The following is a 13943-nucleotide window of genomic DNA, read 5'->3' as shown; positions in this document are numbered from 1 at the left end:
TTTCGACAACGCATCGTGAGCTCTCTTTCGTTTTCTGTTTGCATTGTTCGATGAGGATACATTCTCATTCACATCACATACGGAATTCACATTTTCACGAAGTGATAACAAATAAAGCTCGTCTTGTCGGAAGACAAGACCAACACATTTATTATTAAACAATATCTGACATTTGCCATTTCCAAAATGGCAATCATAACCATCATGGTCCAACTTTGATACACTAATCAAGTTTCTTTGCAAAGAAGGTACATAAAGAACATTTCTAAGAAAAAGTATGAAGCCATCAGCAAACTCTAGAGGAAGATCTCCAACGGCCTCAATATCTGCTTGTACTCCATTTGCGACTTTAATGAAACTTTCGCTTCTTTGTAAAGTTCTCATCGAACGGAATTCCTGTAATGAATTAGCAACATAAATAGTTACACCTGAATCAATCTACCAAATAGATTTTGAAAACTTTACATACAAGGATTCATTTACGAACGTAATAATGTTCTCACCTTTATTTTTTATTATCATCTTTAGGAAATCAGGACAATTCTTCTTATAATGTCCCGTCTTCTTACAGTAGAGACACTGATCTTTATCCACTGGGAATTGCTTGTTCTGAGACTATTGCATGGGACCCTTTCCAAATGATTTGGAGAAAGAACTGTTATTATAGTTCTTTTTCTTATCTTTTAGGTAGTTGACAGTACCATCTTGTGAAACTTTTATTCTTTCCTCCTTCTGCACACACATGGCTATGAGCTTTTCTAAATCCCATTTTTTAGGCTGTATGTTGTAATTAACAACAAAGATGTCAAATTCTTTGGGCAAAGAAGCAAAAATCAAATGAATAAGAAACTCATCCTTGAGTGCCAAATCCATTGGTTTGAGCTTAGATGCCAGATTGATCATTCTCAGTATGTGCTCTCTAATGCCACTGCCGCCACCAGAGTACCTTTCTGTTACCAGCTGCTTGATCAGCTGGGTTGCATATGTCTTTGAAGAGCTAGTGAACTGACTCTTTATTCTTTCTAGGTACTCTATGACCGTGTCATAGTCTGGAATTGAGCCCACTATTGCAGGCTCAATTGTATTCTTTATCACAGCTAAGCATTTCTTATTGGCTGTGATCCACTTTCTATTTTCGAGGTCAAAAGACATCTTTATGGGAGCAAAGTCCTGCTCTCTGTTCTGCCATGCAGCATCAGTCTCATCAGTCTCCCTCACCGATGCCACAGGTTCTCTAGGACACGGTGTGGTGACAACCTAGTCCACCTCAGCGAGGATAAAAGCCAGGTCTATCTTTTTCTTCCACTCAATATAGTTATCACCTTTTAGAGTGGGGATCTCTTTGATACAACTCATCAAGTTGTATCCTCCTGAAAACACAATTCAAATAGTGTGAGAACACAAATAATAACAACAACAATTGTATGCCTTAGTTTAACGTTGGTCAAAATTAAAACATACAATTGTTTTATACATTAAATCTACATCACCGTTGGGCAGAAATAGAAATAATGCATAACAAAAAACCATAATAGCATCAATATTATAATATTGCTATTAATCAACGTTGGTCAGAATAATAACAACATTATAATAACTGTAAAAATTATCTATGTTTCAAAATTAAATTCTCCCGTTGGTTCGAATTTAATAATGAAAGCAACAATTTTTTAAGTACGCAGCGGAAACTTTAATAAATCTTTTAATTCTATTTTCCAGAAACTGTTACAACACTTTACTGTTCTCTGAACAAAATTGACGTTGGATCAAAATTGTATAGATTTCAACATCAAAATTCAGTTCGAATTTATGAATCAAAAGTTTCTGGAAAATAAAAAAAAGAAAACATTTCACTGTGTTCGGCCATTTCGGCCCAGAGCAGCGCAACCGGCCCACGGCCCACGGCTGCAGGCGGCTTTCAGCGCGCTCCCCCGCACCCAGGCCACAACCTGGGCCTGGGCCGGGAATTCGGCCGAGCAGCATCGCCCGCCTGGGCCAAAAGAGGCCCGAGCCGCGGCGCGGTGAATCCTGATCGTCCAACGCGATCGGACGGTCGGCCTTCAATCTCGCTGGATCAAAACCAGTGTACGCCGTCGCTCTCTGAACCCTAGCCCTCATTCTTTCTCTTTCTCTTCGCCTCACAGCTCTCCCTCAGTCAGTCACCGCACCGAGCAACTCAAGCGGAGAATCGGTGGAGCCCTGGCACCGTCGCCGGCCCCCTCGCCGGCGTGCGCGCTCCCCAGCGGGTGAGCGCGCCGCCGTCGAGCGGCCTGGCCGCGGCGCCCCTGTGGCCGGATCCCGGTGAGCCGTGCCCCCCCCCCCCCCCCCGGCCGGCCTTTCTTTTCCCCGCGTGCCGGCGTGACTCCAGTGCTGCGCAGACGCTGAGGTAGGCCATCCCCTTTCCTTTCTTCCTCTTTCTTTTGATTGATTCGTTTGTTTGGATTTCATCCGATTTGCCGATTAGGGTTAGGGTTAGGGTTTGGGATGGCCACTGTTTTCTTTTCCCCGATTTGAAATCGGTTCTGTTTCTTTCCTTTTTCCCGAACTCTCTAGAGTTAGGGTTAGGTTTTCTTCATCCGAACCTTCATCTTTTCTCAGATCCGAAGGGATCGAGGTTAGGGTTCAACCGAACCCCATGTCGACCGAAGCCCCTAATGACTGTCCCCTTTCTGTTAGGGTTAGGTTTTCTTCATCTTGATCCGATTCAAGATCGGACCAACTTCTTTGGATTTTTTCTGATCTAGATCCACGTACTAGATAGGCTGGCTCTGATGCCAATGTTAAAATCAGTTAGGATCTCTAGCACTAGATCTAGGGTTTGTTCCTTTGAATACGGGATGAACAGAGGAGAAAGGTCGGAGAGATAAAGAGAGAGGTGTTGGTGTCGAACCTGAGCCCTCGAAGGGAGTCGCAGAGCCGGCCATCTCAGCTTCGGTGATGGAGGCAGCACACGGGCAGCGACGGGTGGAGTAGAGGTGGCACGGACGTCGATGCAGTGCAGACGGACGGCGTAGCAGTGACGACGGCGAAGTCGAGCTTCCCGTCGCTGGCTGCGCGCCCTCTTATATCGGTCTAGGGTTTGTCGGTGGGGTTTGCGGCTCACGGTGAACCTCGTACCTCGAGCCGCCGGCCTCCAGCTTTTTATATAGCGCAGTGCGACGGGGGTCCACCAACCATGTAAGGTTGGGCGCCCCGATCAGGGCGTGTGACCAAGGCCCAATAGGCCGTTGGGCTTATTGGCTGAGAGATCAATCTTACATTCGTGTGTGTGCATATATGGTGCAGCGTATACTCGAACCTGATACGTGATTAATAACGTGATCAATGGTGACTAATAAGCTAATACGATTTGTTACTTGTTTACGCGGACCGGCCGGACCCAATCATCATCCGATCGATTGTGGAGTGCAGGTGAAGTGTATGGAGTCCAGTCCAGGTGAATCACGTCCAGCTCCGCTCGGCTCACAGGTCTCCGGGAGAGAGGGCGATCTGTACTGTACCCTGCTTCCCGGTTAATCCGCCGTGATCTCTTTCCCCTTTTGATCAATGCCGGGCACGGGCCGCCCGGCCCGATCACAGAGCCGATATGTTTCTCCTCCAAGTCCTCGTCCAGGTCCCGATCGATCGTGGGCGATCTGCATCTGCTCGACCACCACCGAACCGAAAGCCCCCGCCAGCCCGGCGTCCGGGCCGAGATATACTACGATATAAATATCGCGCTCCCCCGCAACGGCCACCGCTTCCCCGTCGTCCTCCTCGTTTCGCTCACGGGAAAGGGAGCACGCGCGCACGCGGTCCTCGCGCGATCCCCCACCGCCTAAAGCCTCGCGCGGCGCCACCCCCGTGGATCCACCACCTGCGGCCTCTAGATCCCTCGGCGCCCCCCCCCTGCCGATTCATCCGACCGATCGGTTCTTGATTGGATCGGGCTCGGCCTCCCGCCCGCGCGCTGACGCGCCAATATGTGGACGAAGGGGAAGAAGAGCGCGTTTTTGGCACCTAGGGACAGGAAGCGGGAGTTCCCTATCCGTGCCGTGGACTACGAGCTGCTCGAGCCCATCGGCGACGGCGCCACCGCTGTCGTGCACCGCGCACGCTGCCTGCCGCTGGGCGGCGAGGTCGTCGCCGTCAAGATCATGAATATGGCGCACCGCACCGAGTGTGACGTGGTAAGTACGTAAGGCACTTGTTTCGTTACTCATCAAACTCATGCTATATTGAAAGTTTGAAACTGACTAAATAAATTACCCGCACCAAAAGTATCAATTCGTGCAAACTTTTTTATGGTGTAACTAACTGACTTTCTTATGGTGTGACTAACTGACTTTCTTATGGTGTGACTAACTGATTTGTGTGTTATGCTAATTATGCAACCTTAGGAACACATCATCTCTTGAGTAACTTCAGTTCTTATAGTGGCATATGTAAGCATACCTATATGTGCATATCAGGTTTGGGACATGCGTAAGTTGAATAAAGGTTTAGATTCACCATCAGTATCCACCAGAGAAAAAAAAGGGGGAAAAGGGTTATATTAGCTACTACTCAAGAGGCATGAAGCGCAAATATATAGTTTGGCTCACTTACTTTCTTTTGTTTTGCAGAACAATGCTTCGGAGGAAGTGAAGACCATGATTATGATTGACCACCCAAACCTTCTTAGCGCATACTGCTCGTTTACAGAAGGCGAAGCCTTGTGGATCGTAATGCCCTACATGGCTGGAGGTTCGTGCTACCACTTGATGAAGTCTTCGTACCCCAAAGGATTCGACGACGAGAACTTCATAGCGTTTGTGCTACGCGAAACCCTGAAAGGTTTAGAATACCTTCACGAGAATGGTCACATACATCGGGATGTAAAGGTATGGATCCTTTAATTTGTCATTGCCTCACTACGGCTATGCATCATTGCCTCACTACGGCTATGCATCGGTTAACCAATTAAAATAAGAAGGCATTTGATTTGTACGTATAATTTTACAATAAGAAGACATTCAATTTGTTTCATTATGCATGAGCACAGGCTGGAAACATACTGCTTGATCAAGATAAAGGAGTCAAACTATCGGATTTTGGAGTTACCGCCAGCCTTTATGATTCAATAATCAATAGACATGGCAAAAGAAAGACACTTGTTGGGACGCCTTGTTGGTAGCAAAAAATAATGCAATTTATAAATTATTCAGCTATATAGTATAATGCATTTCATATTTTCTTACACAATACTAACGTTGCTCTCCACTTCTTCTTTTTCCTTCAAAGGATGGCCCCTGAAGTTATGGAGCAAAAGGATTACGATTTCAAGTATATCTTGTTACCTTGTTACTGTCATCGTTTAGTAACAGTTAAGTATAGTTGTTGATTTGTTTCCTTATCTAAAAAAATTACAGGGCAGATATTTGGTCGTTTGGAATTACTGCACTTGAGCTTGCTATTGGCCATGCACCATTTTCTAGCCAACCTCCAGCAAAGGTATTGCATCAATTTAGTCTATATTGTTCCATCATAATTATGTGCTTAACTGAGGTTTATGAAATGCCATGCAGGTTTTTCTCATGACGTTGCAACATGCCCCTCCATCACTTCATAACACAAAGGAGAAGAAGTTTACAGACGTATGGTTTTTAAATATTTTCTAGGCAATTGATTATGTGTGACTATTGATTCATTTCTTGTCTTGTTTTGTAGTCTTTTAAGAGTATGATTGCCACTTGTCTCATTAAAGATCCAACAAAGAGGCCACCTGCAAAAAAGCTATTAAAGCACCCATTTTTCAAAAGATCAAGGTCGGACCATAATGCCGTGAAATGTATGCTAAATAAATTGCCATCATTGGCTGAGCGGATGCAATTTATAAAGGTAAAAGTATTGTACTGATATGATTTTGTAGGTTCTGAATAATACAATATACATATTTTAAATAGGAAAATGAAGCGAAGTTGCAAGCAGATAAAAAACCTCTTGATAACTGCAAAGAGAAAGCATCACAGGTAAATACACATTCATATTATTTTATTAATATAGTATACTTCTAGTTTTCCTTTAAAGTTCTAATAACTTATCATTCAACATGTATGTTTTTAACTAAATATAGTACATAGTGAAGTGGGATCTGTTAAGTGAATGTTTACTAACTAAAGCTATGATCCATCCATGGATAATGTGACAATCTTATAAGTACAATAATGTTCTGTTAGATGGTATATATATCAATTCTCACTTTAAAACTCTGATGAAACAGGAAGAGTATAGAAGAGGTGTGAGTGAGTGGAATTTTGATATTTCAGACTTAAAAGCACAAGCGGCATTGGTACGTGCATATTCACTAAGTAAAGTTTTGAAATAATGTCTATATTTTTTTATTTACAATTCTCTAAACTTTTGTTTAATTGCAGTACCCCAATGAGAATGAAGCAGAAGACTTTTTACGTTTTCTATTTGAACTTGACATTGTTGATGAAACTACTCAGTTAAAAGATATTAGAGCACAAAGTCACTCTATAAATGATGATAGAATGGTAATATAATTTTAAGTGGTTTCATAGTGATTTATTATTACTAGACAACACAATGTATTTAGTAACAATAAAGCTACATTTACAGAATGTTGGTGATGATGGCTCAGGAAAATCAAATTCAACAAGTCCGATGTCTTTATCTCAAAGGTTGGTTTTTTTATTTAGATATATCTGGATGTTGTGTTAGTTGTTGGTCAATTATACCAATATTTTTTACTTGTCTATAAACATTATTGTATCCTATATGATTTGTTTGCATAAATATAAACAAGTTTATTTCTATTTAATCTTGCAATAAACATATTCTTATTTATCAAAAAATGTCTTTAAGGGTTGGTTGTTTATGTGTATGTTTGCTTTAGTTGCACAGGAATAAATTATTTGATCTAAGGTATAGTTAGACATATGTTTTTACCTAACACAAATTGCCTCTATCAGTGTGAAACAGCTTGATAAAGGAAGTCCTAATGGTCTCGTGCGCAGTGAGTCATTTGAAATTCATTCCATATCACCTGCTAAGCAACTGACAAGAGCAGGCACGTTTTAAATTCTTCACCCTCAGAGTAAAATTTCACACATATAGTTATATAAACAAACAACTTTATTAATGTACCCATAACATGTAATATATGTTTTTATTGAAATTTATATGTATTTTTTATTTATACATTTCATTGCATTGATTAGAGATATAAGGTTAAATTTAGTTGCCATATACAATAAGACGAATAATGATGTTATGTATTGGGCAGTTTCTACTTGCAAGGATGTTGATGAATGTTTAGAGAAAACGGCTTTTCAGAAGGGTCGTTTTAAGGTGATACATGATTATAGCAAGGTACAATTATATAACTTAAATATTTTGTTTCTTGTCATAGGTGTTGATTTTGATTATATTATATATTGCTATACCATGATATCTTTGGTTATCAATGATTAGGCCTTTAAGCTAATTAACTAATAACTAATATAGTCTTCTCAAACTTAATTTTCTTGGTTATGTTTCATACTAGATTACATCTTCAATGCAAAATTGAAAAGTTTATTAGCGATTACTAATCTTATATTGTTATTAGTTAACTTGGTATTCTGGAGTATGTACCCATAAAGTAAGAACCTGTTATTAATCTCACAATCATACCTATCATCCTTCATATATTTGATGGTTCAACCATGCTGTGTGACCCAACTTTTGCATGCATGGGAGCAACAAAAACTCTAGAATTTGCAAAGCTTTTGCATGATTGCATCCATGTCTTGTTACAACTTTCGGGAAACCATTTGATAATATCTTGATGTTGGTATATTAAAAATGCCATACTTGTCTCAAACTTGCATTACACTGAAATTTTGGTTCAAATATTTTTTGAGGCAGATTGAAGGAGCAACGCCGAGAGAGAAGGAGTTATTAGAACGTATCAGTAGTTTAGAGCAAATGTAAGTTTATGATTTTTTAAATGAGTTATTATTATGACTAGTATAAGGTATTTTAAGAATCATCTCACTAAATTTTTATCATTATAGGCTTCTTGCTACCCAAGATGAAGCTGAGAGGCTTAAAGCAAAGGGTAAATATACTATAATGTTGCTATAGTAGCACTTCTTTTAGACTTTTAATCATCACTAATTTATTTGTGTTATATTGTTTGTCAGGGTCAAAAGGAGCAGAGGGATGTCTGCAGCAACAATAGTAGTGAAGTGAAAGTTAATTTCATTTGTTACCTAGGTGATGCTTGTAATGACAGTTGTAGTCCGTTTTAACCATAAAAGAGTTCACTGAGTTGATTTGGTGGACTATCTATTAGAAACCATTTGTGCATTATGTATTATTTTACAAATATTTCTTAGATCTTTCCTTTCTTCTCAGATGACTTTATAAATGAGATTTGTTATATATGATGGTCAAGTGTTATGGCGTGTGATGCTTTTTGTACTTGATAATGTGGATGGGCAAATCGCGAAGCGGGACCGGTGTACTGTGGCATATAGGTTGTAGGTTGATGGTCTATGAAAATAACTTAGTTTTCATTTTATATACCATTGTCATATAGTTGTGTTTGTACTTTGTTGAACTTGGATGGTATGTGTATTATCTTTTGTTAAAAACAATAAATGTGTTGTATAATTCATCATTTCATAATTACGTTTCTAAATTTCTTTTACTCTTTTGTTATTTGTTATTAAACTAATTTGACACAATCCCAAATTTACCAACACAATTTCAACACACAACAAACTTTTGTTAATTTGTTTTCTTAAAACATGTTTTATTATGTTTTTAAGAAACATATTTTAAGTTATTAACTTGTTATATTATATTGTTTTTAAAGTGGATTTACATATCATTATGTTTGGGTAGTATAAAAACTAGTTTTTTTTTATGTACGCCATGCTAATACTACTTGTGAATAGTCTTGTTAAAATGGAAGTGATTATAGAGAAAACTAATACTCCATCCATTTCAAATTATAAGTTGTTCTGTTTTTTTCTAGATAGGATAGCTTTTTGCTATGAATCTAGATATACACTCTGTCTAGATACATAAAATTTACTATGTAATTTGAAAAGCTAGAAGGGCATAATTTCATGTAAGAGAAAAAGATGATTTTGCCCTAGCTGGAAGAAAAAAAGTTGAGGAAGCCATGTGCATTTTAGGAATTTTGCTTCTATAATGAACCCACTATCCAATTATAATCTAAGAATCCAAATACGTTAAATTATTATTTTTTATAATTTAGATTCTTACAATCCAATCCCTCTACTATCCAGATTCTCACATCATCTTTGATGATCCAAACGGGCCCTTAATCCCTTATTCCCATGCTATAAGTTCTAGGCGGGTTGAGCTGGGTTAAAATTCAGACTAGGCTTAACCCAAGACGTATAAATTGTTGGGCTGTCACTATTTTTTTTTCACTTGGGGCCCTACGGGCCGGGCCGCATTCCTTGCCAACCATGGGCTAACCGCAACATTGCATGACTCTGCGGAACGGGAACGGTAGCCCAAAATGGAAGGAAACTCTCTAGCGCGACTGATTCGGCAAGGCACGCGATCCCCGTGTGCTGGGGCCCAAATTAGGGGAACCCCACGTGATCCGCCGAGGTCCGCCCGCCACGCAAGCTGGGCCACGGGGTCGCGGGCGGGCACGCGCCGGTTCCGCGAGCGACGCGACCACCCCGGCATCCGCGGAGCATGCGCTGCGCTGCCCACCGCTCCTCCGCCTGCTCCGGCCTCAGCTAATACCGATGGGTGGTGGGAGCCGAGCCCTTTCCCTCTCCTCCCTCTGCGCCACCACCCTCGCCGCCGCCAAGCCCCCGCAGCACCCCTTCCCCTTTGCCCCGGCACACCGCGCGCTCCCCCACCGCCTCGCCGCCGCCATGTCCTCCTCGTCCTCCCCGACCCCCGCCGCCCCCGCCGCATCGGGCGACGCCGGGGCCCCGGCCCCGGCCCCTTCGGCGTCCAACGCCATCGACTTCCTCACGCTCTGCTACCGCCTCAAGGTGAGCGCCGGCGCCCCCGTCCAATCGCTTCGCATTTCCAGGGCCGGCTTAGTTGGATGGAGATGTGACGGTGGATGGGAGTGTGGATGTGATTGCAGACGACCAAAAGGGCGGGCTGGGTGAAGCGCGGGGTGCAGGGTCCCGAGTCGGTGGCCGACCACATGTACCGGATGGGCGTCATGGCGCTCGTCGCGGCCGATCTACCCGGCGTCGACCGCGACAGGTGACCCTGACCGTTTGCTCTGCAGTCTCTAGCTCGGCAGTACTTAACCTTCTTACGGTTCCGTTTTCATACACTGTTTATTTGTCCTTTCATTTACAGGTGTGTCAAGATGGCGATTGTGCATGACATTGCAGAAGGTATGGTCTCAGAAGACTTCTATCTAGATGGTTTCACTGAAGTTTTGGGGCTTTGTATGAGATGAGGAGTGTAAATTGTGAATGTGGCAGCTTATTACTACCTGGGATGTTGGTAGATGGTAACTAGACCACTGGATACCTGTAGTAGGAATGTAGGATGTGCGTTCAAGTACTCATGCCATGATGAGCTACTTGTTTGGCCTCTGCTGTAGGTCTAGTCAAAGTGTGAAACTTAAACTATGTGCAAATTTTCCTTTCTTCATTCACAGTATTTCATTGTCTCAGAAGCATGCAATATGGCACTCAGCTTAAAAAAATATCAGTGAGAATGAACACATGATTATGCCTTGCATATATATACTCTTGCTGCTGACTGCTGTTCCTGAGCCGGCTAGCCTGTTGCTGGCACTAATTGCCCAATTTTGCCTTTTGGTGCTCCAGCAATTGTTGGTGACATCACCCCTTCTGATGGTGTACCCAAGGAAGAGAAGAGCCGCAGGGAGAAAGAAGCATTGGACCATATGTGCGAGCTGCTTGGTGGAGGTTCAAGAGGTGAATACCAAAACTTGCAATTGTAATACATTTAACATATTGTGCTGTAGGTATCGTAGGCTGCTACCACGAATTGTCTTTTCATGATATGTAGTTATATGAAATGAATGTGATGCTATTGGAAACTGACAACAGCTTTCTAGATGACACAATAGTTTAGACTTAGTGGTTCCAGTATGTGTTCATAGTGCCACAGTTCATAGGAAAAAAAGAATAATATGCAGATGTCAATGAATTTTGTGATTTTGCTATACGACACTTTTCACTTCCATCAGGGAAGCACATCAGGACCTGGAAATTATTTTTTGCCTATACTGAAGGGCTCTGCTACATAGAAATCCAATGAGCATTTTGTGTTCTCATTTTTTTGATACATAGTTAAACTTTAGATATTATTGAACAATTCTGAGAGCATTCACATCCCTTAGGTGTCAAGGAAACTCTTGATAACTTAAAATTACTCTGAGACTCTTTTCAGAGAAACTGTTCTTTATACTTGTCTTCTTTTTATAAGGTGTATTAGGGTTTGAGAATTTTCTTCAAAGGTACGCTTTGTCCAATAATTTCCCTTACAATATATGAATATATTATCAATTACTACAAAACCAATGTCTCACTAAAAGGCATGTGAAATACGAATCTATTGATGTATCTTTTATGCACTAAATATACAAATATTTTGACTTGTTTGATTGATTTTTTTGAATCCTAATATGCCCTACATTTTGAAATGGAGGTTGTAAAGATAAGAAATGCCTATCTAGAAGCCAAAACCAAAGAGTTTGTCCTCTTATACATTTGGTATACTGCCATTATTGTTCAGCAAATGTTGATGCCTATAGTTTTTTGGAACATGATATTGTAATAAATGGTGATAATATTATTCCATCTCTAATGTTTTTTTCTACCTTGAAGCCTTATGGATCCTTTTATTATGCTCAAATGGCTATCATAGCATCCAACGTTTTTGCCCTGAGAGTTCTACAACATAGAAACCCAGTATTCAAAACATAATTAATCGCTAAAAAAATATTGGAGAGCGTCGGCATCCCTTACTTACATGTGAAGTTTACCTTTTAGAACTCAAAAAAGTCAATCTCAGGCTCCAGCCTTTTGGAAACAGTTCTTCATGCTGGATAACAGATGTTCTCTGTACAAGCCAGACTAAAGAGTTTCTGTGATCTTTGACACGTTATATATAATAAATACTCGCCTTTATCTGCATGCTGTTGTTTTGCAGCACAAGAAATTCGTGAACTTTGGATGGAGTATGAGGAGAATGCGTCTTTGGAAGCAAAGGTTGTCAAAGATTTTGATAAGGTACAGTTTCATATTTCATACCATCAAGTTGGTGGCATAATGGCAACATCTGTCTGAACCTATCAGATGGTAGTCCTTGTGATCATTCAACAGGCAATGCCATATAACTGGCAGGGTGTTTAGCTAGTGTAGGCAATCATTATGACCCTGACCTGTGGCTCCAACTTCTTCCTTTTCCTTTACATGCTGTAATCTCGTGTTTCTCTGTTATATTTCCAGATTGAGATGATACTTCAAGCTCTGGAGTATGAAAAGGGTGAGTTCATACTGGCGCTCGAATGCACAAGTAGCTATAAAGTACAGACCATGACTATTAAAATGCAGTCATCAAGTATTCTTGTTGTAATAACCAAATAAATGGATATAGTTAAAATCAGCTCACATTTTCCAAATATAGCACATCTTTTGCATCATTTGTGCTTACGTCGTTATTCAATTTGCTCCACTGCCTTCTGGGTGTGAGAAGTAATACATATAATCCATATCCTATCACTTAATGCCCGGTAAACTCCTTGTTGATCATGAGATGGGTTAACAGTATCACACTTACGCCTATGTATTTTAAAATTTCCAGAGCAAGGACGTGACCTTGAAGAATTCTTCCAATCAACAGCAGGTGTGATTTTTTCTCTCTCTTTCCATTATGTTCTCAATTTTCATGGGCATCTTAGCACATAAAATTGAACAGTTCATCTAAGCTGAGAAGGCTGTTTGTCATTTTTTTTTCATTCGTACACTTGAAATATGTTTTTCTGAGATAATATAAACATTCATCATAAATTCAGAACATATCAGTGCCTGAATGATTATTGTTACTTAAAACTTGACACTACCATCCATGATGGTTTCCTTTGATCATGAACTGATACATGTCTATGCCTTTTTATTATTTCTTGCTCGATCTCTTCGACTTCACAATGTACTAACCCCCCAACCCCCCCCCCCCCCCCCCCCCCCCCCCCCCCATGTAGGCAAATTTCAGACAGACATGGGAAAAGCATGGGCAGCGGAGATTGCATCGAGAAGAACAAAGTGATCAAATGATGCTCATTTTGGCACGTCGGTTTCAAGATAACCTGCTGGCACAGCATTTCTGTTGAACTTTGCTTTTACTAGATGATACTTCAAGGTGGCACTGAGACATAGGCTTACCTTGCGAATGTGAACATCACCACATTTCTTGGCCCTGCCCTGACCCTAAGGCATATTGGGCCTGCGATACCAGGGCTCCAGATAACCCACTTGGGTAAGGAGTTATATTGGCTGTAGGTGCTCCTGTCAAGAGCAATTAGCTGGATCCAACGGGAAGGTCCAGCACCAGCTCGTGGTGATGTAAAATCCTTCACTTCTTGAATCACTGTACCATTACCGTTTCTCTTGTTAATTCAGCTTCATGGTTTCGGCCTTTTTAAAATTTAATTGTGCTATTGTTTTCAAGCATAATGAACCTGAATATTTGCTATCCATTTTGGTTGTTGATGATGACCTGAAAGTGCACTCATTTACGTAGTACAATGCTGAAGCCTACAGGAAGTGAGCATATCTTGCAAATATTTACATAGTACAATGCTGAAGCCTGCAGGAAGTGAGCATATCTTGCAATGAGGTATACTGGCATGTTGGAAACTCGCTGTCCGGCACCCTGCCCTCCGCTGCTTCGCGTGCCTCGTCGCTTGTTCAAAAGGCAGGCGC

General features: G+C 41.2%; 2 protein-coding genes and 1 pseudogene across 3 annotated transcripts; 2 read left to right on the top strand and 1 right to left on the bottom strand.

Annotated features, from left to right (window-relative positions):
- Window positions 1-741: 741 nt before the first annotated feature.
- LOC136466967 (uncharacterized) lies at window positions 742-1344 on the bottom strand (annotated as a pseudogene).
- Window positions 1345-3678: 2334 nt separating this feature from the next.
- Window positions 3679-8501, top strand: LOC136462869 (serine/threonine-protein kinase BLUS1-like). Of its 2 annotated transcripts, XM_066461906.1 has the most exons (16): window positions 3680-4169; window positions 4605-4862; window positions 5024-5151; window positions 5263-5304; window positions 5391-5472; window positions 5547-5615; window positions 5689-5859; window positions 5925-5990; window positions 6242-6310; window positions 6396-6518; window positions 6604-6665; window positions 6957-7054; window positions 7271-7356; window positions 7894-7955; window positions 8043-8086; window positions 8172-8501. In XM_066461906.1, the coding sequence occupies exons 1-16, from the start codon at window positions 3963-3965 to the stop codon at window positions 8207-8209; spliced, it is 1605 nt and encodes a 534-aa protein (XP_066318003.1). In that variant the 5' UTR covers window positions 3680-3962; the 3' UTR covers window positions 8210-8501. The 2 variants fall into 2 exon arrangements, 1 of the variants encoding a protein (XP_066318003.1); XR_010760836.1 differs by lacking the exons at window positions 6957-7054; window positions 8172-8501 and having other exon boundaries at window positions 3679-4169.
- A 1125-nt stretch (window positions 8502-9626) lies between these two features.
- Window positions 9627-13704, top strand: LOC136462868 (uncharacterized). Its single transcript, XM_066461905.1, has 8 exons — window positions 9627-10019; window positions 10118-10242; window positions 10342-10379; window positions 10821-10931; window positions 12172-12251; window positions 12471-12507; window positions 12826-12867; window positions 13223-13704. The coding sequence occupies exons 1-8, from the start codon at window positions 9765-9767 to the stop codon at window positions 13285-13287; spliced, it is 753 nt and encodes a 250-aa protein (XP_066318002.1). The 5' UTR covers window positions 9627-9764; the 3' UTR covers window positions 13288-13704.
- Window positions 13705-13943: the final 239 nt, after the last annotated feature.

The sequence above is a fragment of the Miscanthus floridulus genome, chromosome 7 (assembly GCF_019320115.1).
Source record: "Miscanthus floridulus cultivar M001 chromosome 7, ASM1932011v1, whole genome shotgun sequence".
NCBI lineage: Eukaryota > Viridiplantae > Streptophyta > Magnoliopsida > Poales > Poaceae > Miscanthus > Miscanthus floridulus.
This window is presented reverse-complemented; position numbering and strand designations above follow the sequence as displayed.

Coding starts and splice junctions, on each gene's coding strand:
- LOC136462869 (XM_066461906.1), top strand. CDS start 3,963: ATGTGGACGAAGGGGAAGAAGAGCGCGTTTTTGGCACCTAGGGACAGG. Junction 5,616..5,688: donor AGGAGAAGAAGTTTACAGAC/GTATGGTTTTTA, acceptor CTTGTTTTGTAG/TCTTTTAAGAGTATGATTGC. Junction 7,956..8,042: donor ATCAGTAGTTTAGAGCAAAT/GTAAGTTTATGA, acceptor TTATCATTATAG/GCTTCTTGCTACCCAAGATG.
- LOC136462868 (XM_066461905.1), top strand. CDS start 9,765: ATGGGTGGTGGGAGCCGAGCCCTTTCCCTCTCCTCCCTCTGCGCCACC. Junction 10,243..10,341: donor CCCGGCGTCGACCGCGACAG/GTGACCCTGACC, acceptor TTTCATTTACAG/GTGTGTCAAGATGGCGATTG. Junction 12,508..12,825: donor AGCTCTGGAGTATGAAAAGG/GTGAGTTCATAC, acceptor TAAAATTTCCAG/AGCAAGGACGTGACCTTGAA.